Source organism: Salvelinus namaycush, chromosome 4, assembly GCF_016432855.1.
Source record: "Salvelinus namaycush isolate Seneca chromosome 4, SaNama_1.0, whole genome shotgun sequence".
Lineage (NCBI taxonomy): Eukaryota > Metazoa > Chordata > Actinopteri > Salmoniformes > Salmonidae > Salvelinus > Salvelinus namaycush.
Genome location: NC_052310.1, coordinates 44,617,546 through 44,642,589, shown reverse-complemented (window position 1 = coordinate 44,642,589; position 25,044 = coordinate 44,617,546). Strand labels below are relative to the sequence as shown.

The 25,044-nt window shown below is 43.5% G+C and overlaps 1 protein-coding gene across 1 annotated transcript in view; it reads right to left on the bottom strand.

Annotated features, from left to right (window-relative positions):
• LOC120045886 (protocadherin-15-like) overlaps positions 1-25,044 on the bottom strand; it is a 282,158-nt gene that overhangs the window by 111,061 nt on the left and 146,053 nt on the right. Inside the window, exons 20-21 of the mRNA XM_038990815.1 lie at positions 23,480-23,596; positions 2,678-2,818 (exon numbers count right to left, since the gene is read on the bottom strand). Of these exons, the coding sequence (XP_038846743.1) occupies positions 2,678-2,818; positions 23,480-23,596 (258 nt within the window). The remainder of the gene's footprint in view (positions 1-2,677; positions 2,819-23,479; positions 23,597-25,044) is intronic.

The window sequence follows — 25,044 nt, the reverse complement described above, 5'->3', positions numbered from 1 at the left end:
TAGGGCATGGAAACTAATAACAGGAGAGGTTGGAAAGTTGGACAAAAAGGTCTGGGAACCAAGCTTCAACCCACCCAGAGAGTGTGTATGAATCTATCGATCCAACATTCTTGCGAGAGAGAGAGAGAGACTTATTAGAACCTAATATCACTTAGCACCTGCTCCTCCCGCTTACTGCCAAGGTTACGCTGAGCTAAGGTTGCCTCCACATACAATCAGATGACCTTCTGTGGGAGTGTGTGTATGAATTGTATTTTTTCAGGAACTTAATATGCAGGTACATCTTGGTTTAGTCACAAGTGGAGTCTGTATAATGGCCTGAAGAATAAAAAGATGACGAAGGCATTGCCAGGGGGCGAATCTCCAAATGACTTTCGACCTGTGGCCCTAATGCCCCTTCTGACCAAATGCATGGAAAGGGTTGTCAGTAAGCACCTTACCCTGTCCATAGAAGATCAACTGGACCCGTTACAGTTTGCCTATAAAGCACAGAGGGGGACTGAGAATGCTACCCTGACCTTGGTGAAAATGGTGGCTAGTCACCTCCAACATGCAAAATCCTCTGCACCCATTTTATTTATTGATTTTAGTTCAGAATTCAATACAATGCAAATACACACACTGCTGAAACGACTACTGAGAGAGGCTTCCATCTGGCCGGCACTTCAGAATGCCCATGTCCAAGAAGAAAGTGTTCAAACATTCATTCGTTCCTTGTGCTGTTGGACTACTAAATGCAACGTAAATTGTATCAGTATGTACTTATCTATCCAGTGCAGTTGGGACAGTGGTCAGTTGTGAGTGAATGTATCAATGTCCTCTATGTTTTTAGTGTATACAATATGATGGACTGACTGGTTTAAATGTGTATGATGTGAGAATGTGATCCCTTTATTGTAAGGTGATGCCAAAGAAAACTGTCCATCCTGGATGGACAATCACGTTTTATTCTATTATATTTTAGACGATTCTATTCTAATTATGAAATTATGAAAAATATGAATAACATTCCACCCAAGGCCTCAAAGAAGAAGGTTTTGGTTATTGACTGCAGGAAAGGCCTACCAACCCAAATAGCACCGTAACAGTAATCCAAATGCAGTCTATATGTACAGTATAAAGCATTCACCGGATTCATTTACAGAAGATATCCTAGGAATGATATGTACAGCAGTAGACAAATTAGAATGAGCTACAGTAGCAGTCAGAAGTTTGGACACACCTAGTCATTTAAGGGTTTTTATTAATTTTTACTATTTTTCACATTGTAGAGTAATAGTGAAGACATCAAAACTAATAAATAACAGATATGGAATCATGTAGTAACGGAAAAAGTGTTAAAAAAATCTAAATATATTTTATATTTGAGATTCTTCAAAGTAGCTACCCTTTGCCTTGATGACAGCTTTGCACAATCTTGGCATTCTCTCAACCAGCTTCATGACGTCGTCTCCTGCAATGCATTTCAATTAACAGGTGGGCCTTGTTAAAAGTACATTTTTGGAAAAATCTGTTTTAGCCAATCAGTTGTGTTGTGACAAGGCAGGGTTGGTATACAGAAGATAGCCCTATTTGGTAAAAGACCAAGTCCATATTATGGCAAGAACAGTTCAAATAAGCAAAGAGAAATTACAGTCCATCATTACTTTAAGACATGAAGGTCAGTCAATCCGGAAAATGTCAAGAACTTTGAAAGTTTCTTCAAGTGCAGTCGCAAAAACCATCAAGCGCTATGATGAAACTGGCTCTCATGAGGACCGCCACAGGAAAGGAAGACCCAGAGTTACCTCTGCTGCAAAGGATAAGTTCATTAGAGTTAACAGCCTCAGAAATTGCAGCCCAAATAAATGCTTCACAGAGTTCAATTAACAGACATCTCAACATCAACTGTTCAGTTGATGTTCATCAACTGTTAAAATTCTGCAAAGAAACCACTACGAAAGTACGCCAAGAATAAGCATAGACTTTCTTGGGCCAAGAAACACGAGCAAGGGACTATAACCAAAGAAAATGATCTCGGGAGGTAATGCGATTGGCTTTTGATGGTGAGATATTCCAGATGGGGAGAACAAAAGGACTTCCTGTACATTACCACAATCACACCGTGATTTATTAATCATGAGACATCCCCTCCATCTCTTTGTTTCCTGGAGAGGCCTTTGTTCCTCTCCGCGCAATGAATGGAGAACCCACTGGTTGTATGGACGGGGACAATATATCCGGAGACAAACAGAATTACATAAAACAGAGTATGTTACAGTCCCTTATGTATCTCTGGAAGGAGATCCTCTTCCTGAGTTTATAAATTTTATTGTCCAAGGACTGAACATTAGTGAGTAATATTCTCTGATGCGGTAGGTGGAATGCATGCCTCCTGAGTCTAACTAAGATCCCACTCCTACACCCTCTTCTCTGGCGGTGACGTTTTGTAGTATCACCTGGGATGAATGGGGCTACCTTGGGGAAACCAAACAAAGGATCTAGGTATGGGGAGTCGTCGAATTTCTGGTGACCTCCAATCTAATATCCCAAAGTTATTTTTGGCTGTAGGTAATAGTACTAGAAACGTGTGAGCAAATAATGTAAGAAATAAACTCAAAATAAACAAAATAATAAGTTGGTTAGGAGCTAGAAACAGGGCGACCGTGTCTGTCGGCGCATCATCATCACCACCTACCTTGAAGGTGACACTGGGTTGTTCGTTGAGGTTGACCTTGGTGATTATCCTCCCAGACTCCTCCTCGACATCAAAGATGCTACCGCTGTAAGGTGATTGGTCATCTTCCACTCTGTAACGCACCAGACTGGCCGGAGTACCCTGGGCCAGAAACACAGGACCAAGACAGACATGTTAGATGAGTGAACTCCTCTATTTTAACCTTTTAATATTGTATATTTCCATAGGGGACAGAATTGATCGACTGATATATTATTTTTTATTACACTCAGGAGTAAGTTAGAAGTAGGTCAGAGTTGGCACTAAGAGGCAACCATTTCAACAGCAGCTTGGAAAGCAAACATATTCCCAATTCACCTAACCGGGGCGTGCACCTACAGCGCTTTCATAAAGTATTCATACCTCTTGACTTATTCCACATTTTGTTGTATTACAACTTGAAATCATTATGGACAAAATAAATACAAATGATCACCCATCTACACACAATACTCCATAATGAAAAAGTGAAAACATGTTTTTTTTGCACATTTATTTAAAATTATATATAGAAATATCTAATTTACATAAGTATTCACTGTAACGGAATTCCTCCTCCTCTTCATACGAAGAGGAGGAGTAGTGATTCGACCAAAATGCAGCGTGGTTATGTGACATAATGATTTATTAAACAAAACGAAGACGAAACGAAATACACTTGATAAACTACAAAACAAATAAACGATGTAGACAGACCTGGACACGAACTTACATATAACGTGAAGAACGCATGAACAGGAAACAGACTACATACAAAACGAACGAACGAACGATACCGAAACAGTCCCGTGTGGCGTAACATACAGACACTGACACAGGAGACAACCACCCACAACAATCAATGTGAAAACACCTACCTTAATATGGCTCTCAATCAGAGGAAATGAAAACCACCTGCCTCTAATTGAGAACCATATCAGGTCACCCTTTACCAACATAGAAACACATAACATAGACTGCCCACCCAAACTCACGCCCTGACCGTCAAACACATACAAAATAACAGAAAACCGGTCAGGAACGTGACATTCACACACCTGATTGAATACATGTTATAATCTCCTTTTGAGAAAATTACAGCTGTGGATGTTTCTGGGTCAGTCTCTAAGAGCTTTTCACACCTAGCTTGTACAATATTTGCCCATTATTCATTTCAAAATTCTTCAAGTTCTGTGAAATTGGTTGTTCATCATTGCTAGACAACCATGTTCAGGTCTTGCCAAAGATGTTTCAAGCAGATTTAAGTCAAAACTGTAACTTGGCCACTCAGGAATATTCACTTTCATCTTGGTAAGCAACTCCAGGGTAGATTTGGCCTTGTGTTTTAGGTTATTGTCCTGCTGAAAGGTGAATTTATCTCCCAGTGACTAATGGGATGCAGACTGAACCATGTTTTCCTCCAGGATATTGCCTGTGCCTAGCTCCAATCCGTTTCTTTTTTATCCTGAAAAACTCCACAGTCCTTAATGATTAAAAGCATACCGATAACATGATGAAGCTACCCCTATGCTTGAAAATATGGAGAATGGTACTCAATAATGTGTTGTATTGGAATTTTTTTACAGTATTACTTTAGTGCCTTCTTGCAAACAGGAGGCTTCCTTCTTTTCATTTTGTCAATTAGGTGAGTATTGTTGTCACGACTTCTGCCGAAGTCGTTGCCTCTCCTTGTTCGGGCGGTGTTCGGCGGTCGACGTCACCGGTCTTCTAGCCATCATCGATCCATTTTTCATTTTCCATTGGTTTTGTCTTGTCTTCCCACACACCTGTTTTCAATCCCATCCATTACCTATTGTGTATTTAACCCTCTGTTTCCCCTCATGTCTTTGTCAGAGATTGTTATTTGTCAAGTGTTGTGTTTATTGTGTATAGGTGTGCGACGGGTCATCGTACCCATATTTGTTTTATGTTTTTCCTATGAGTGTTATGGAGCAGATTACTGGGACTATAATTAAAAAACTCCATTCTACACTCTATTTGACTCTCCTGCGCCTGACTTCCCTGCCACTTATACACGCAACTGTGACAGAATCTCTGACCATTATATATGAAGTCAGCAGGAGAGGACACGACGCCCATGGAGGTGGAAAAGCGCGTTATGGAACAAGCGAAGGAGATTGACTGTTTGAGCGCCGTCATGGATCGCATTGTCCAGAATATGGATCGCTGGGAGAGACAGGGAGTTTCTCCAGCGCCTCCACTGCCACAACTGGGATTTACCGTTAACGCGTTTTCCCCACCTGAACCTAACAAAATCCGTTTACCCCTACCGACGGGTTACAACGGAGATACTGCCGGCTGCCAGGGTTTCCTCCTTAAACTGAACTTATATCTGGCCACGGTCTCCCCAGTACCATCCGACCGGGAGAAGAGTTCCGCCCTCGTCTCATGCCTCACCGGGAAAGCACGGGAGTGGGCCAGCGCTGTGTGTAGAGAGGAGAATGCGGCGTTGGACCATTTTGAGGAGTTCACCCTTTATTTCAGGAGAGTATTCGACCATCCTCCCGAAGGAAAAACGGCGGGTGAGCTCCTCTATCATCTGAGGCAGGAGACGAGGAGTGCCCAGGAGTTTGCTTTGGAGTTTAGGACCTTGGCTGCCGGCGCTGGATGGAGCGACAGGGCCCTGATCGACCATTATCGTTGTAGCCTACGCGAGGACGTCCGTCGGGAGCTGGCCTGTAGAGACACCACCCTCAACTTCGACCAGCTGGTGGACATGTCCATCAGGCTGGACAACATGCTGGCTACTCGTGGACGTCTAGATCGGGGTCTGGTTGTTCCATCCTCCCGCACCCTCTCTCCCGAACCAATGGAATTGGGAAGGACGGTGCGCCGGGAGACCGGAGGGGGTTCCCGCTCGAGCACCATCTATGGTCGCAGAGATCACACTGCTGGTCGGTGCCGGGTTGGTTCCTCTGGGAATAGAGAAGGCAGGCAGGGCACTCTGGCATCACCCCAGGTGAGTAGGCACCATTCTCATCCAGAGCCCTCTGTTGCACTTATGTTTGTCTCTGTCACTTTTCCGGATTTTTCCCTGCACTCCCAGTATAAGGCGCTAGTAGATTCAGGAGCGGCTGGAAATTTCATTAATAAAAATTTAGCTCATAGTTTAGGGATCCCTATTGTGTCTGTGGATATGCCTTTCCCTATTCATGCCTTAGATAGTCGACCATTAGGGTCAGGTTTTATCAGGGAGGTCACCGCACCGTTGTATATGATAACGCAGGAGGGTCACAAGGAGAAGATTAGTCTTTTTCTTATTGATTCCCCTGCGTATTCTGTGGTGCTAGGTCTACCCTGGTTAGCGTGTCATAACCCCACTGTTTCTTGGCCACAGAGGGCTCTCACGGGGTGGTCGCGAGAGTGCTCAGGTAGGTGTTTAGGGGTTTCCGTTGGTGCTACTACGGTGGAAAGTCCAGACCAGGTCTCCACCGTGCACATTCCTCCAGAATATGCCGATTTGGCTCTCGCCTTCTGTAAAAAGAAGGCGACTCAATTACCACCCCATCGACAGGGGGATTGTGCGATAGATCTCCTGGTAGACGCTGCATATCCCAGGAGTCACGTGTATCCCCTGTCGCAAGCGGAGACGGTGGCTATGGATACATATATCTCTGAATCCCTGCGTCAGGGGTTCATTCAGCCATCCATTTCACCCGCCTCTTCGAGTTTCTTTTTTGTGAAGAAGAAGGATGGCGGTTTACGCCCGTGCATTGATTATCGAGGTCTCAATAAAATCACGGTGAAATATAGTTACCCGCTACCTCTGATAAATACAGTTATGGAGTCAATGCGCGGGGCACGCTTCTTCACAAAATTGGATCTCAGGAGTGCGTATAATCTGGTGCGTATTCGGAAGGGTGATGAGTGGAAGACGGCATTTAGCACCACCTCAGGTCATTATGAGTACCTGGTCATGCCATATGGGTTGATGAATGCTCCATCAGTCTTCCAATCATTTGTAGATGAGATCTTCAGGGACCTGCACGGGCAGGGTGTAGTGGTGTATATAGATGATATTCTGATATACTCCGCTACACACGCCGAGCATGTGTCCCTGGTGCGCAGGGTGCTTGGTCGCCTGTTGGAGCATGATCTATATGTCAAGGCTGAGAAATGCTTGTTCTTCCAACAATCCATCTCCTTCCTAGGGCATCGGATTTCCACTTCAGGAGTGGAAATGGAGAGCGACCGCATTACAGCCGTGCGTAATTGGCCGACTCCAACCACGGTAAAGGAGGTGCAGCGCTTTTTGGGGTTTGCCAATTACTACCGGAGATTTATCCGGGGTTTTGGTCAGGTTGCGGCTCCCATTACCTCACTGCTAAAGGGGGGCCCGGTGCGCTTGCAGTGGTCGGCTGAGGCGAACAGGGCTTTTGGACACCTGAAGACTCTGTTTACCTCGGCGCCTGTGTTGGCTCATCCGGATCCCTCTTTGCCATTCATGGTAGAGGTGGACGCATCCGAAGCTGGGATAGGAGCAGTGCTCTCTCAGCGTTCGGGTGTGCCACTGAAGCTTCGCCCCTGTGCTTTCTTTTCGAAGAAGCTCAGCCCGGCGGAGCGAAACTATGATGTGGGGGACCGAGAGCTGTTAGCTGTCGTAGAAGCCTTGAAGGTGTGGAGGCACTGGCTTGAGGGGGCTAAACACCCTTTTCTCATCTGGACTGACCACCGCAATCTGGAGTACATCCGGCAGGCGAAGAGAATGAATCCTCGCCAGGCAAGGTGGGCCATGTTTTTCACTCGTTTTGTGTTTACTCTTACTTACAGACCAGGCTCCCAGAACGTCAAGGCAGACGCATTGTCTCGGCTGTATGACACAGAGGAGCGGTCCATGGATCCCACTCCCATACTCCCAGCTTCGTGTTTGGTGGCGCCAGTAGTGTGGGAGCTGGACGCGGACATTGAGCGGGCGTCACGTGCAGAGTCCTCTCCTCCTGAGTGTCCAGCTGGTCGTCTGTACGTTCTGTCTGCTGTCCGCGACCGATTGATCTATTGGGCTCACACGTCACCCTCCTCTGGTCATCCTGGGATAGGTCGGACGATGCGCTGTCTTGATGGGAGGTACTGGTGGCCCACTTTAGCTAAGGACGTGAGGATTTATGTTTCCTCCTGCTCGGTGTGCGCCCAGTGCAAGGCTCCTAGACACCTGCCTAGAGGTAAGCTTCAACCTTTACCTGTTCCTCAACGGCCGTGGTCGCACCTGTCGGTGGATTTTTTGACTGATCTTCCACCTTCACAGGGTTACACCACGATCTTGGTCGTTGTGGATCGGTTTTCGAAGTCCTGTCGTCTCCTCCCTTTGCCCGGTCTCCCTACGGCCTTACAAACTGCAGAGGCCCTGTTTACACACGTTTTCCGGCACTATGGGGTGCCTGAGGATATAGTGTCTGATCGGGGTCCCCAGTTCACATCAAGGGTCTGGAAGGCGTTCATGGAACGTCTGGGGATCTCGGTTAGTCTTACCTCAGGTTTTCACCCCGAGAGTAATGGGCAGGTGGAGAGAGTTAACCAGGATGTGGGCAGGTTTCTGCGGTCCTATTGCCAGGACCGGCCGGGGGAGTGGGCGAAGTTCGTGCCCTGGGCAGAGATGGCCCAGAACTCGCTACGTCACTCCTCCACTAACCTTACTCCTTTTCAATGTGTATTAGGGTATCAGCCGGTTCTGGCTCCTTGGCATCAGAGTCAGACCGAGGCTCCTGCGGTGGACAATTGGTTTCGGCACGCTGAGGAAACCTGGGAGGCAGCCCACGTCCACCTTCAGCGTGCCATAAGGCGCCAGAAAATTGGCGCAGACCGTCGCCGCAGTGAGGCCCCGGTGTTCGCACCAGGGGACAGGATCTGGCTCTCGACCCGAAACCTGCCCCTCCGCCTGCCCTGCCGGAAGCTGGGTCCGCGGTTTGTGGGGCCGTTTAAAGTCCTGAGGAGAGTGAACGAGGTATGTTATAGGTTACAACTGCCCACTAATTACCGTATTAACCCCTCGTTCCATGTGTCTCTCCTCAGGCCGGTGGTGGCTGGCCCGCTCCAGGAGGCTGAAGTGCGTGAAGTTCCTCCACCTCCTCTAGACATCGAGGGGGTCCCGGCGTATTCTGTTCGATCCATTTTGGATTCGAGACGTCGGGCGAGGGGCCTTCAGTACCTCGTGGACTGGGAGGGGTACGGGCCGGAGGAGAGATGCTGGGTTCCGGTGGAGGACGTTTTAGATCCTTCCATGTTAAAAGAATTCCACCGCCTCCATCCGGATCGCCCTGCACCTCGCCCTCCGGGTCGTCCCCGAGGCCGGTGTCGACGCGCTGCTGGAGCCGCGCGTCAGGGGGGGGGGTAATGTCACGACTTCTACCGAAGTCGTTGCCTCTCCTTGTTCGGGCGGTGTTCGGCGGTCGACGTCACCGGTCTTCTAGCCATCATCGATCCATTTTTCATTTTCCATTGGTTTTGTCTTGTCTTCCCACACACCTGTTTTCAATCCCATCCATTACCTATTGTGTATTTAACCCTCTGTTTCCCCTCATGTCTTTGTCAGAGATTGTTATTTGTCAAGTGTTGTGTTTATTGTGTATAGGTGTGCGACGGGTCATCGTACCCATATTTGTTTTATGTTTTTCCTATGAGTGTTATGGAGCAGATTACTGGGACTATAATTAAAAAACTCCATTCTACACTCTATTTGACTCTCCTGCGCCTGACTTCCCTGCCACTTATACACGCAACTGTGACAATTGTGGAGTAACTACAATGTTGTTGATCCATCCTCAGTTTCTCCTATCACAGTCATTAAACTCTGTAACTGTTTGAAGTCACCATTGGCCTCATGGAGAAATCCCTGAGAGGTGTCCTTCCTCTCCGGCAACTGAGTTAGAAAGGACTCCTGTATCTTTGTATTAACTGGGTGTATTGTTACACCATACAACGTCAAATTAATAACTTCAGCATGTATAAAGGGATATGTTCAATGTCTGTTTTTTTGTTACTTACCCAGCTACCAATAGGTGTCCTTCTTTGTGAGTGTCACGCCCTGACCGTAGAGAGCTTTTTATCTCTATTTTGTTTTGGTCAGGGTGTGATTTGGGTGGGCATTCTATGTTCATTTTCTATGTTTTGTATTTCTTTATGTTTGGCCGGGTGTGGTTCTCAGAGGCAGCTGTCTATTGTTGTCTCTGATTGAGAATCATACTTAGGCAGCTTTTTCCCACCTGTGTTTTGTGGGCAGTTTTCTGTTTTGTGTCTGCACCAGACAGAACTGTTTCATGTTGTTCCATTTCATTATTTTGTCTCAGTGTTCAGTTTAAATAAATAACTTCTACTTGGTACTCATCCCGGATCCGGGAGCACCCTCATCAGTAAAAAAGCTGACTAGCATAGCCTAGCATAGCGCCACAAGTAAATACTAGCATCTAAATATCATGAAATCACAAGTCCAAGACACCAGATGAAAGATACACATCTTGTGAATCCAGCCATCATTTCCGATTTTTAAAATGTTTTACAGGGAAAACACTATGTATTTCTATTAGCTAACCACGATAGCAAAAGACCCAACTTTTTTTTTTAACCATTTTTTTACTGCATAGGTAGCTATCACAAATTCGACCAAATAAAGATATAAATAGTCACTAACCAAGAAACAACTTCATCAGATGACAGTCTTATAACAGATTTATTGTATAGCATATGTTTTGTTAGAAAAATGTGCATATTTCAGGTATAAATCATAGTTTTACATTGCAGCCACCATCACAACTTTCAACAAAGCAGCTAGAATAACTACAGAAACCAACGTGAAATACCTAAATACTCATCATAAAACATTTATGAAAAATACACGGTGTACAGCAAATAAAAAACAAACATCTTGTGAATCCAGCCAATATTTCAGATTTTTTAAGTGTTTTACAGCGAAAACACAATATAGCATTATATTAGCTTACTACAATAGCCTACCACACAACCGCATTGTTGTTTGTTATATTTTATAATTTCAATCAATGCCATTTAATAAAATGATCATGTGTTTTTTTATCGGACTCCCATATTTTTTTAAACATGCATTCAACGATGGTTGAAAACCAGGAAGTGAACATGAGCAAAACCAAGCCTCATTTACCACACATTTTTTGTACTAATTGTATATAAAGTGGGAAATTACAAATTTGTAAAATGTTGTTGATCTCTAAAACATAATTAAAGAAGATTAAATTACTAATGGCGGTTTGAGTTGCCCAATAAAGGAACGCTATTAAGTCAAAGCTAGTGATAATGGACAATGGATAATTATTGTTATGGGGTTTTGTTTGCCTGCGCAAATAAACATTGCACTGGTATTATAAGCATAAACTGTAAACACTTTAATTTACAAGCATTTGAATACTCATATTTTGACACAAATGTATCAGATTTTATTCATATTTGATATCGCGCTGTATCACCGCCTGTACGGCAACTGCTCCGCCCACAACCGCAAGGCTCTCCAGAGGGTAGTGAGGTCTGCACAACGCATCACTGGGGGCAAACTACCTGCCCTCCAAGACACCTACACCACCCGATGTCACAGGAAGGCCAAAAATATCATCAAGGACAACAACCACCCGAGCCACGGCTTGTTCACCCCGCTATCATCCAGAAGGCGAGGTCAGTACAGGTGCATCAAAGCTGGGACCGAGAGACTGAAAAACAGCTTCTATCTCAAGGCCATCAGACAACGTTAATAAGCCTTCACTAACTTTGAGTGGTTGCTGCCAACATACAGACTCAAATCTCCAGCCACTTTAATAATGAAAAATTGGGTGCAATAAATGTATCACTAGTCACTTTAAATAATGCCACTTCAATAATGTTTACATATCTTGCACTACTCATCTCATATGTATATACTGTATTTTATACCATCTATTGCATCTTGCCTATGCCGTTCGGTCATTGCTCATCCATATATTTATATGTATATGTTCTTATTCCATCCTTTACTTAGATTTGTGTGTATTGGGTCATTGTTGTGGAATTGTTAGATTACTGTTAAATATTACTGCCCTGTCTGAACTGGAAGCACAAGCATTTCGCTACACTCGCAATAACATCTGCTAACCATGTGCATTTAATTTTATTTGATGGGATTATGCTGTTTTAATAAAGTTAAAGAGGTACACATGGGAGACAGAGGCATAGAAAATGTGAATATGAGTGATATGTATCACTATGGGATTCGCTCGGGCAGATCACTTACTTGAAGAACCAATCACACAACGTCTGTTGGAGACAGACAGGTTGAGTGGTGAAGGAGGTGAGCCACTCGCGCATCCTTTGGTCATTCTCAAGCATGCCTTTCTTCCTTGGCGTGTTGTTCTTAGTTATATTTCTTGTACTGCACAATTGAAATGGTTGTTTTATTGTTATTTAGCAAAACACCAGTCTCAACGTCAACAGTGAAGAGGCAACACCAGGATGTTGGCCTTCTAGGCAGAGTTGCAAAGAAAAAGCCATATCTCAGACTGGCCAATAAAAATAAAAGATTAAGATGGGCTAAAGAACACAAACACTGGACAGAGGAACTCTGCCTAGAAGGCCAGCATCCCAGAGTCGCCTCTTCACTGTTGACGTTGAGACAAGTGTTCTACACTCTAATGTACTTGTCCTCTTGCTCTGTTGTGCACCGGGGCCTCCCACTCCTCTTTCTATTCTGGTTAGAGCCAGTTTGCGCTGTTCTGTGAATGGAGTAGTACACAGCGTTGTACGAGATCTTCAGTTTCTTGGAAATTTCTCGCATGGAATAGCTTTCATTTCTCAGAACAAGAATAGACTGACGAGTTTCAGAAGAAAGTTCTTTGTTTCTGGCCATTTTGAGCCTGTAATCGAACCCACAAATGCTGATGCTCCAGATACTCAACTAGTCTAAAGAAGGCCGGTTTTATTGCTTCTTTAACCAGAACAAAAGTTTTCAGCTGTGCTAACAAAATTGCAAAAGGGTTTTCTAATGATCAATTAGCCTTTTAAAATGATAAACTTGGATTAGCTAGCACAACATGCCATTGGAACACAGGAGTGATGGTTGCTGATAATGGGCCTCTGTACGCCTATATTCCATAAAAAATCTGTCGTTTCCAGCTACAATAGTCATTTACAACATTAACAATGTCTGCACTGTATTTCTGATCAATTTGATGTAATTTTAATTTTAAGAAAATTAGCTTTCCTTTCAAAAACAAGGACATTTCTAAGTGACCTCAAACTTTTGAACGGTAGTGTAGGTTAGCCAGCCTAGTCACAATATTATCACCTCTCAGATGCGCCGACACTGAGGAAGTTTGCGCCAATGAAGGCGCAGAGACATCCAACCAGTAAAAACCTATAAACATATTAAAGGTGGCCCTGTAAGGAGATATATTTGAATAGTGACCAAGTGGTAGCCATATTTCTGGCGGAATGAGCCCTTCTAGGCTGTATCCCGCTGCTATTATACTTTTCAATATAATAGCCACCATTATCCAAAGGGATAGCCATTGACGAACTCAGAGTGATGATCTCCTTTCAGAGGGACATCAGCTCCTGCAACATACACTGTTTTTATGAGACTCTGCCTTTCTCCGACATCCAAACGAGTTATATACAACCAGCAGGTTTTACAGTTTTTCGAGCGGGTAGGAAATGGTTTATGACTAACAAAACATGGTGCAACGGGGGAAACATACAGGACCTTGCAAGTTTCTGCTCCCCCATCTTGAAATACTTGGGTCATCAAATGTTGCCCTTTTTACCATCTGAGAGAGATCTCAGGGATTATCGCCACGGCCGCCCACAAACAAAGACTCAAGAGTGAAGTTCCGGTGGTCAGGTCTGTACAGCGTTGGTCCGACCAATCATAATTCACGCTCCAAGACTGTTTTGATTATGTGGACTGGAATATGTTCCGGGTCGCCTCTGGAGATAACGTCAAATAATACGTTGACTCTGTCACTGGAATCATCAAAAAATGCATAGATGAAGTGTTACCGATACTATCTATGAGAAACTTACCCGAATCAAAATATGTGGATTGATAGCAGCCTTGTAGGAAAACAGAAAGCGATGCCACTTATGAACAGGGCAAGGTGACCGGGGACAATAGTTTGGTTAAAAAGTATCAATATTACTCACGCAGATTGATCAAGATTGCAAAACACAAGTATAGGGGAAAAGCAAAGTCTTCTCATGCTTTGTTGATTGAAAAAAAGACTGACTCAATCTGGCATGAGGGTCTGCTATACAAATTGATGGAAAGTGGTGTTGGGGGAAAATACATACGACATTATAAAATCCATGTACACAAAACACAAGTGCGCGGTTAAAATTGGCACAAAACACACACATTTCTTTCCACAGGGCCGTGGGCTGAGACAGGGATGCAGCTTAAGCACCACCCTATTCAACATATATATATAAATTAATTGGCGAGGGCACTAGAACAGTCTCCAGTACCCGGCCTCACCCTACTAGAATCTGAAGTAAAATGTCTACTGTTTGCTGATGATCTGGTGCTTCTGTCACCAACCAAGGAGGGCCTACAGCAGTACCTAGATCTTCGGCACAGATTCTGTCAGACCTAGGCCCTGACAGTAAATCTCAGTAAGACAAAAATAATGGTGTTCCAAAAAAGGTCTAGTCGCCAGGACCACGAATACAAATTCCATGTCGATACCGTTGCCATAGAGCACACAAAAAACTATACATACCTGGACCTAAACATCAGCGCCACAGGTAACTTCCACAAAGCTGTGAACGAGCTGAGAGATAAGGCAAGAAGGGCCTTCTATGCCGTCAAAAGGAACATAGAATTCCACATACCAATTAGGATCTGGCTAAAAATACTTTAATCAGTTATAGAAACCATTGCCCTTTATGGTTGTGAGGTCTGGGGTCCGATCACCAACCAAGAATTCACAAAATGGGACAAACACCAAATTGAGACTCTGTATGCAGAATTCTGCAAAAATATCTTCTGTGTACAACGTAGAACACCAAATAATGCATGCAGAGCAGAATTAAGCCGATATCCGCTAATAATCTAAATCCAGAAAAGAGCCGTTAAATTCCACAACCACCTAAAAGGAAGTGATTCCCAAACCTTCCATAACAAAGCCATCACCTACAGAGAGATGAACCTGGAGAAGAGTCCCCTAAGCAAGCTGGTCCTGGGACTCTGTTCACAAACACAAACAGACCCCAAAGAGCCTCAGAAAAAGCAACATAATTAGACCCAACCAAATCACGAGAAAACAAAAAGATAATTACTTGACACGTTGAAAAGAGTTAACAAAAAAACAGAGCAAACTAGAATTCTATTTGGCTCTAAACAGAGAGAACACAGTGGCAGAATACTTGAACACTGTGACTGACCCAAACTTGAGGAAAGCTTTGACTATGTACAGACTCAGTGAGCATAGCTTTGCTATTGAGAAAGGCCACCGTAAGCAGACCTGACTCTCAAGAGAAGACAGGCTATGTGCACACTGCCCACAAAATGAGGTGGAAACTGAGCTACACTTCCTAACCTCCTGCCAAATGTATGACCATATTACAGACACATTTTTCCCTCAGATTACACAGATCCACAAAGAATTCAAAAACAAACCCAATTTTGATCAACTCCCATATATCTACTGCGTGAAATACTACATTGTGCCATCACAGCAACAATATTTGTGACCTGTTGCCTCAAAAAAAGGGCAACCGGTGAAGAACGAACACCATTGTAAATACAACCCATATTTATGTTTTTTTATTTTCCCTTTTTTACTTTAACTATTTGCACAACGTTACAACACCGTATATAGACAAAATATGACATTTGAAATGTCTTTATTCTTTTGTAACTTCTGTGAGTGTAATGTTTACTGTAAATTTGTATTGTTTATTTCACTTTTGTTTATTATCTACTTCACTTGCTTTGGCAGTGTTAATATATGTTTCCCATGCCAATAAAGACCTTGAATTTAATTGAATTGAGAGATGAGAGGAAGGGGAGGCAGGGAAAAATGGAGTGAGAGAGAAGGGGAGGGTGAGATTCTGTGACATTTTACCTTTTTGCAAGGATGACGTTTTCCTATGTTGCAGCATGAGCAGAGGATTGGCGTCTGGCTCCTTATAAGGAGGGGTTCACCTCATTCGTCACTCCACGATGTTGGTTCTTCAAGCTAGTGATCTGCCTGAGCAAATCTCATAGTGACACACCCAATTCAGTATTAGAAATAGAACCAATACGTAATCTATGTCATACACATCTTTACTGTATGGCCAGGGGTTTAATTGGTACTTTCAAGTCCACCCATTTTTCTCCAAGGGCAGGAATACTTCCTGGTTTATCTTCTTATTGATGATGTCACTGCTCTCTTCTTCTTCGCCTGATATTAGTACATAGCCTGTTATTAGAACATAGTCCTTCCTCTAATAACATTCATTGACAGGCTTTGAGACCCTTATGAGACATTGTCCGCAGTGATCCATGGAGCGATCCATGGGGCTACATGTGTTCCGCCTGTGATTTGAACTTAAGAACCTTCAATTTTCGGAAACATTAACTGCATAAGTATTCATTACACCTCTAAAATGGATTTCCTTCAGCTATAGTAAGTGATAAGAAGAGATGCTTCCAGATACCTTTGTATTCTCAGGCTTTGTCTCCATGGTGATTCTCTGCATGGAATCAAGACGAAATTGACATTTGAATGTCTTTGTATGGCACAGCCCAAAATACAGAGAACAGTTAATGTCTGAGATTGAATTATTGTTCAGTTCTCCGTACTTGTTTCCCTCATTAGCTCTGATGTGAAAAGGAGTCACAACAACAGAACACTTGTTACAGTGTTGCTATTCCCTCCACAAGGCAAACAAACAAGCTAGCATCAGTATAGAGACAAAGTAGTCGCAATTCAACGGCTCAGACACTAGAGGAATGTGGCAGGGTCTACAGTCAATCACGGACTACAAAAAGAAAACCAGCCCTGTCTTGCTCCCAGACACACTAAACAACTTCTTCGCTCGCTTTGAGGACAATACAGTGCCACCAACACGGCCCGCTACCAAAACCTGCAGACTCTCCTTCACCGCAGCCAACGTGAGTAAAACATTTAAACGTTTTAACCCTCACAAGGCTGCCAGCCCAGACGGCATCCCTAGCCGCGTCCTCAGAGCATGCGCAGACCAGCTGGCTGGTGTGTTTACGGACATATTCAATCAATCCCTATCCCAGTCTGCTGTTCCCACATGCTTTAAGAGGGCTACCATTGTTCCTGTTCCCAAGAAAGCTAAGGTAACTGAGCTAAACGACTATCGCCCCGTAGCACTCACTTCCGTCATCATGAAGTGCTTTGAGAGACTAGAAAAGGATCATATCACCTCCACCCTACCTGACACCCTAGACCCACTCCAATTTGCTTACCGCCCCAATAGGTCCACAGACGACGCAATAACACTACACACTGCCCTAACCCATCTGGACAAGAGGAATACCTATGTAAGAATGCTGTTCATCGACTACAGCTCAGCATTTAACACCATAGTACCCTCCAAACTCGTCATTAAGCTAGAGACCCTGGGTCTCGACCCCGCCCTGTGCAACTGTGTCCTGGACTTTCTGACGGGCCGCCCCCAGGTGGTGAGGGTAGGAAACAACATCTCCACCCCACGTTCTCAGCCCTCTCCTGTACTCCCTGTTCACCCATGACTGCGTGGCCATGCATGCCTCCAACTCAATCATCAAGTTTGCAGATGACACTACAGTGGTAGGCTTGATTATCAACAACGACAAGACAGCCTACAAGGAGGAGGTGAGGGCCCTTGGAGTGTGGTGTCAGGAAAAAAACCTCACACTCAACGTCAGCAAAACAAAGGAGATGATCGTGGATTTCAGGGAACAGCAGAGGGAGCACCCCCCTATCCACATCGACGGGACAGTAGTGGAGAAGGTGGAAAGTTTTAAGTTCCTCGGCGTACACATCACGGACAAACTGAAATGGTCCACCCATAAAGACAGCGTGGTGAAGAAGGCGCAATAGCGCCTCTTCAACCTCAGGAGGCTGAAGAAATTTGTCTTGTCACCAAAAACACTCACAAATGTTTACAGATGCACAATCGAGAGCATCCTGTCGGGCTGTATCACCGCCTGGTACGGCAACTGCTCCGCCCACAACCGCAAAGGCTCTCCAGGGGGTAGTGAGGTCTGCACAACGCATCACTGGGGGCAAATTACCTGCCCTCCAAGACACCTACACCACCCGATGTCACAGGAAGGCCAAAAATATCATCAAGGACAACAACCACCCGAGCCACGGCTTGTTCATCCCGCTATCATCCAGAAGGCGAGGTCAGTACAGGTGCATCAAAGCTGGGACCGAGAGACTGAAAAACAGCTTCTATCTCAAAGCCATCAGACTGTTAAACATCCTTCACTAACTTTGAGTGGCTGCTGCCAACATACTGACTCAAATCTCTAGCCACTTTAATAATACAAAATTGGATGTAATAAATGTATCACTCGTCACTTTAAACAATACCACTTTATATAATGTTTACATAACCTACATTACTCATCTCATATGTATATACTGTACTCTATACCATCTACTGCATCTTGCCTATGCCGTTCAGCCTTCGCTCATCCATATATTTATATGTACATATTCTTATTCATTCCTTACACTTGTGTGTATAAGGTAGTTGTTGTGAAATTGTTAGATTACTTGCTAGATATTACTTCATGGTCAGAACTAGAAGCACAAGCATTTCGCTACACCCGCATTAATATCTGCTAACCATGTGTATGTGACCAATAACATTTGATTTGATTTGATTTGTGCTCTTCAACAAAAATGCAGCACAAAGGCAAATTTAAGTGTGTGTGTGTGCGTGTGTGTGTGTGTGTGTGTGCATGTGTGCGTGTGTGTGTGTCTGTGTTTGTGTTTGGGGCAGCATGGTAGTCTAGTGGTTAGAGCGTTGGCTTAGTAACTGAAAGGTTGCAAGTTCGAATCCTCAAGCTGACAAGTGTCGTGAAAAATTGCGAGATTATGTTATAGTGCTTGTAAGATTATATTATAATCTTTGTATTGCATTAGAATGGTTGTTTTATTCGACAGAATAGAATCATTCGACTATTGTGTGTGTGTGTGTTCCACTGAGGATGGGCCTCTATGAGATAGCATTGACAGAGGAGATTTACGATGTCTTTGGCCAATAAAGCCTAAAGAGCATTCCAGATAGTGAGGTAATGTTTTTGTACTATGAAGTACCAGGAACGAGATTAGAACCTCATCTTAGAGACCAAACTGAACGATAATTTATAGCTAATGCTATCTGGTTATGGGATACTCCTTCCTCAAGTAAAAGGCCCTTTGTGAAGAGTTCTGTGGTTCGTCATGTAAGTTGAGAGGGGTGTATCTTGGCTATAAAAGATCTTTGTATTCGACTGTAGGGACTCTCTGAATTCAGTATAGACACTGAATTGATCTGAGGATCAAAGGGCTATGGTGAAGCTCATATAATTAAAGATGAAGTTTAAGTATAACTCTGACTGGTGTGTGGTTTGTAACTCTCCTCATTTAGTAATACAGGAAATTGCTACGACACAAGGTACACATTTGTCGTTTTTGTCGTTCTGCCCCTGAACGAGGCACTGTTCCTAGGCCGTCATTGAAAATAAGAATTTGTTCTTAACTGACTTGCCTAGTTAAATAAAGGTAAAAAAAATAAAATAAATGTCAGCATGTCTAGGCTTAGCCCTCCTCCACCTCACACAAGTTTGCTTCAGTGACCATGAACTAGAGTTTATCATAATGCACCATCTACTTAAGCTTTGTAACTGAGCAATACATACAGTATATTTTCTACAGTAAAAAAAGAGGTGACACAAAGGTAGAGTGGGAGTGTGGGAGAGAAAGGGACTAGAAAACAGACAGACAGACAATACACATGCACAGAAAGGGAGAGATACACTGTATGACCAAACGTATGTGGACAGCTGCTCATCGAACATCTCATTCCAAAATCATAGGGATTAACCATTTCACAATGTTCCTCTGTATCTCTTACGGTCGCCCCAGCATGAGATGTTTTATGCACGTCATGTCAGAATGCACTCACTGTTCCAAAATGTGATTATTATGCAACAGGACAGTCAACACGTGCTGCCTACTAATTATCTATAGGCTTGTTTCAACTTGTCAATTTCAAATTATTTTCTACCAAGTTGTATTTTCTAACAGCAGTTTGAATTGAGGTCTGTTCCTAATTCACATAGAAGTAGCCCATTTCAGCGATGCTGACAATTTATGTTTGAGGCTTTACTGAGCCTTCTTCGAGGAGAGCCCAACGCACTTCACTCATGTTTGCGTGGATCAAGTATGCATATATTTGCGCAGTCTTGCAAGAATTGGAACATTTTCTTGCCGTTGGTCGCTTTGCCTTTCTTGTCCTTTTCCTTAAAAATAATAACTTTGGACATGGGTGCGTTCCTATCAAAGTAAGTTCCTTATTTTCTGTATATCGTGTTGTCGTTTCTACTGTAGGTGCACACAGCGTGTATGTATAGAGCATAATGTATTTACAGTTTTATTCACATGTTTTTAAGTACTGGTGAAATAATGCATTCCGATTATTGCGTATTTTGTAACGGACACCTATGATGTGTGTAAAACACTTTTTTGAAGGTTGTACTGATTATAATGAGCTAAGCTATTTGCCAGCTATGTGTGGCGCCATGTTTGTTGACATTATACAATGCATTCTGGGTGTCACGTAAACGTCTGTCAGACCAAACATGTTATAATGAGGTGAAAGAATGGTTCCCTCATCTTTCAGGTAAACTTTCGGAAGTGAATGAAGGGAAGTGGATGATCGTAGACGACACACCCCCTTCAAAATGCATACTATTAACAGACCAAACTCATCTTGTCTGCTCATATTTTCTTTGGTTGATGCACACAAAAAAACATTCCGGGCACGCACAAACTACCCATCCTCGGATTACTTTTGATTTATAGAAAGTGTTTTACTCAATTATTTCGATCAATGGTGATGTGATTAATTTTAAATAGTAATTGCTATTAGCTAATTCATATTGTAGTTTCTGTCAGCCAAAAGTTATACAAATATGACAGCTTGTGTCAATCTTTCCGCTACGACAAATGTAGCCTACATTTTCCGGTTTGGATGATTGTGCTATGCTGTATCTACTTCTGTGAATCTCTGAACATTGCATCCAAAAAATAAACTGGTCACATTCTGGACATGACTTTGTAAGGACTGTGTTTGTGAAAAATATATCTGTGAAAAAAAGTGGCCAGCTCAAATGCTGATTGTTGTGTCAATCGAAAATGGACGTTCTTAATAAGCATTCTAATCACACTGGTTTGATCGTACGCAACAGGGACCACTACATAATGATCACAGACGTTTTTTGGCATGTGTGGAAAGGTTAGGCCCCCCCTTTCCTGTTATAACAGCCTCCACTCTTCTGGGAAGGCTTTCCACTAGATGTTGGAAAATTGCTGAAGGGGCTTGCTTCCATTCAGCCACAAGAGCATTAGTGAGGTCAGGCACTCATGTTGGCCGATTAGGCCTGGCATCGCAGTCTGCGTTCCAAGTCATACCAAAGGTATTCGATGGGGTTGAGGTCAGGGCTCTGTGAAGGCCATTCAAGTTCTTCCACACCGATCTCGACAAACCATATCTGTATGGACCTCGCTTTGTGCACGGGGACATTGTGATGCCGAAACAGGAAAGGGCCTTCCCCAAACTGTTGCCAAAAAGTTGGAAGCACAGAATCGTCAGGAATGTCATTGTATGCTGTAGCGTTAAGCTTTGCCTTCACTGGAACTAAGAGGCCTACCCCGAACGATGAAAAATAGCCCCAGATCATTATTCCCTCTCCACCAAACTTTACAGTCTGCAGTTGGACTGCAGTTGGACTGCCAGATTGTGAAGTGTGATTCATCACTCCAGAGAACTCTGTTTCCACTGCTCCTGAGTCCAATGGCGGCGAGTTTTACACCTCCCCAGACGACGCTTGGCATTGCGCATGGTGATCTTAGGCTGGTGTGCAGCTGCTCGGCCATGGAAACCCATTTCCTGAAGCTCCTGACGAAGAGTTCTTCAACATTTTTAAGCTGATAAAACTCACATGTGGACCGCTACAGGGTCATAGTGACTCTATCGGTTTGAGTAATGACAACAAAATCACTTTAAAGCAACTGTATTCAGATATATTAAGTGCAAAGGTTTGGAGTAATGAGAGAACATAGGCCCCCTACCCTGGTGGGAACACAACCAGCTGGAGGTACTTTCATTCCAATCTCCTTTTCAAAAGACCCCCTGGGAGGGTATAACGAGCAGCCAGATTTGAGAAGTGTCAGATGAGGATTGTTAGGGAAATCTGTATTGTGTTTGATGGACACAATTCACAGAAGAGTCCAATATAATGATGCAGACTATAAAAAAATGACAGATCACCCAATTATATAAATATCCTTGCCAAGAGACTGCCAGGGAGAGAGAGAAAGAGATGGGGAAAGGGGCAGAAACAAGTGAGAAAAATGTGAGACATTCACTAAGTGAGGAAGAGATGTGCACACAGAAGCCCCAAATGTCTCTGTTTTTATTACATATTACTAATACATTTTCTGGCTAGCCAAACCACACTGCATCCCACTGCTGACTTGCTGCAAAAGGTATTGTTATTTGTAGGCACTAAAGAGCCCATGATACTTATTGTAAGATTAGGGGTGTTAACCCGATGTCCTGGCTAAATTCCCCACCTGGCCCCTCAGACTACCTTGGTTACCTAATCATCCCCAGCTTCCAATTGGCTCGATACAACTTCTATCCTCCACCCTGCGACTTTTGCCCAGTTCAAAGCTAACTTGCTCTACACAGAACATATGCTACAGTAACCATTCAAGCTAACATGAACTAAACACTGATAACCTCAGGACTTTTAGGTTCATGTAACAATGCTATGTATTCGTTATAATGCAAAAACAACTCCAGTCTCAAAAGAACAGAGAGAGGGTGTGAGAGAGCATTTAAGGTAGAATGCTGACTCACCTATGGGGCTATTAAATACATATGTAGGTGATTACACTACCAATAAACCAACCTTAATTTGGCATTGAATTGATGACGCTGAACCAAATTTTTCTGGGAACAAAATAACCTTTTTCTTTAGCATTTATTTGATTCCGAATGTATTTTCTTTATTGTATTGTCCTTTTTGTCCTATTGACAGAGCGAACGGGAAGCAGTAAAAATATGTGGTGTATGGTGTGCTGAATCACAAAAACCTATACTGATTTTCCCCTGCCCCTGTGCAGCCTCGCCTGTGATAGGGGAAATCATTTCTGAGCACAACAGGGTGTCAAAATTCTGGTGCCATATGGTGTAATTAAATTGTTTATACCAGAAAGGCTGTGTGGAACTGCTCAGCCATGTCAAAGCCAATGAAGACAGATACAAATAGACAGAAGGGTGAGACTGGAACGGTACTTAACAGAAGTAATCATCACATTATGATAACTGTGACAGAGGGAACAGAACAGATGCAACACAATCAGGTAGCTATTTTTACGAAGAGAACATTGGTTCTTGCTGGTAGTGCTGTATTTCACTACGCTGTGTAATAAACAATAATTTGTGTCATCAGCTGTGATGCAACGAGCTGTGAAAATAATTATCCTCTTTAAGACCAATACATATGAATCTTAAATCTGAATCATTGGTCACTGAGCAGTCAGTGATACTCACAGGAGGGTCTTGGTCCTCAGCAAACACAGTGGTGATGACCGTTCCCTTCTCTGCATTGGGGGCCACCAGGCCCTTGTACAGCGCTTGGCTAAACACTGGCGAGAAATCATTCATATCCTGTGAATAAAAAGAAAAGGAATAGACGCATAAAGTACTGTAGGCTATTATGAATGTATAATTGTCACGGCTCCTCCTCTGCAGTGCAGGGGCGGTTCCTCCTGCAGGCAGAGGGTCGTTAGTGATTGGAGCCACCTGGGCTCAGGGTATAAAACTGCTTACTAATCACCTCTCTCTCTCTCTCTCGGCTCCTCCAGGTATGCTCATGATTTGTTTGTTCCTTTGTAGTTTTGCATAGTTTTTCTGGGTTTTGTTCAGGTGGGAGTCCTCTCCTGTTCAGGCATATCAGCAAGTGTCAATAGGAGGCTTGTGGTGTTTTCGTTTTAGGTGGCAGTGAACGTGGGTAGAGCATCCCTTTCCCTTTTCCCCTACATCGGCTCGGGAGCACCTCCGTGGTTATGGGAGGGCTGCCAGTTTCTGGTTGTCTTTTCCACTCCACTGGTTTTGTGTGCATAAAACCCCACCACATGTGACTGCACGAAGACCAGGGCCAGTTAGTTAGTAGTTTTTGGAGGATAGTGGGGTGTGGCTCCTGTCCTTGAACCCAGACTGACAGCAGGTGAGTTGTGTTTTTTTTTGGAGCATTTGTAATAGTTGTATTGGTTGAGGAAAATGTCTTCCATTTTGAGTAGTTTTGTTCAAGCTCCTTCAGAGGTAGCCTTAGAGTTGTGTACTAAGGAGCAGTTAATTGAAATTGCTGAACATTATCAGATTGAGATTGTTGATAAAAAAATTAAAGAGACTGTTAAAACTAGCTTAAAGCAGGGTCTTAGGGAAATGGGTGTTTTTGGCGGTCAGTCTGCTAGTAGTGAGGGTGCAAGTTTTCAGTCTAGCCCTTCATTAACTTTTGAGCAGCAAAGGGAACTGTTGCAAATGAAATTAGAGATAGAGCGATTGAGAAATGCTAATAGACCAGAAAGACTACCACAGTTTGATGTTTCACAGAATCTTCGTTTGTTGCCTAAATTTGATGAGTCAGATCCAGACACATACTTTACTTTATTTGAGCGTATTGCGGAAGCTAGAGCTTGGTCAGATTTGGACATGACTATGTTGTTGCAATGTGTACTTACAGGTAAAGCACGTGAGGCTTTTGCAGCACTGAGTGTAGCTGACAGTAAAGTTTATGCTAAAGTTAAATCAGCAGTTCTGAAGGTCTACGAGCTTGTGCCAGAGGCATATCGTCAACGTTTTCGTTACAGGAAAAAGTTAGATTCACAAACCTATTCTGAGTTTGTTTATGATTTGACTTCTGCATTTAATCGTTGGTGTACAGCTTCTGAAGTTAGTACTTTTGAGGGTCTGTCTAATTTGATTGTGTTAGAACAGTTCAAAAATTCTGTTTCTGACCAGGTTGCTACATACATGAATGAACGTAAAGTTAAGTCTCCAAGTGATGCAGCAATCCTTGCAGATGAGTACAGGCTAACACATAAAAGCCATTTTGA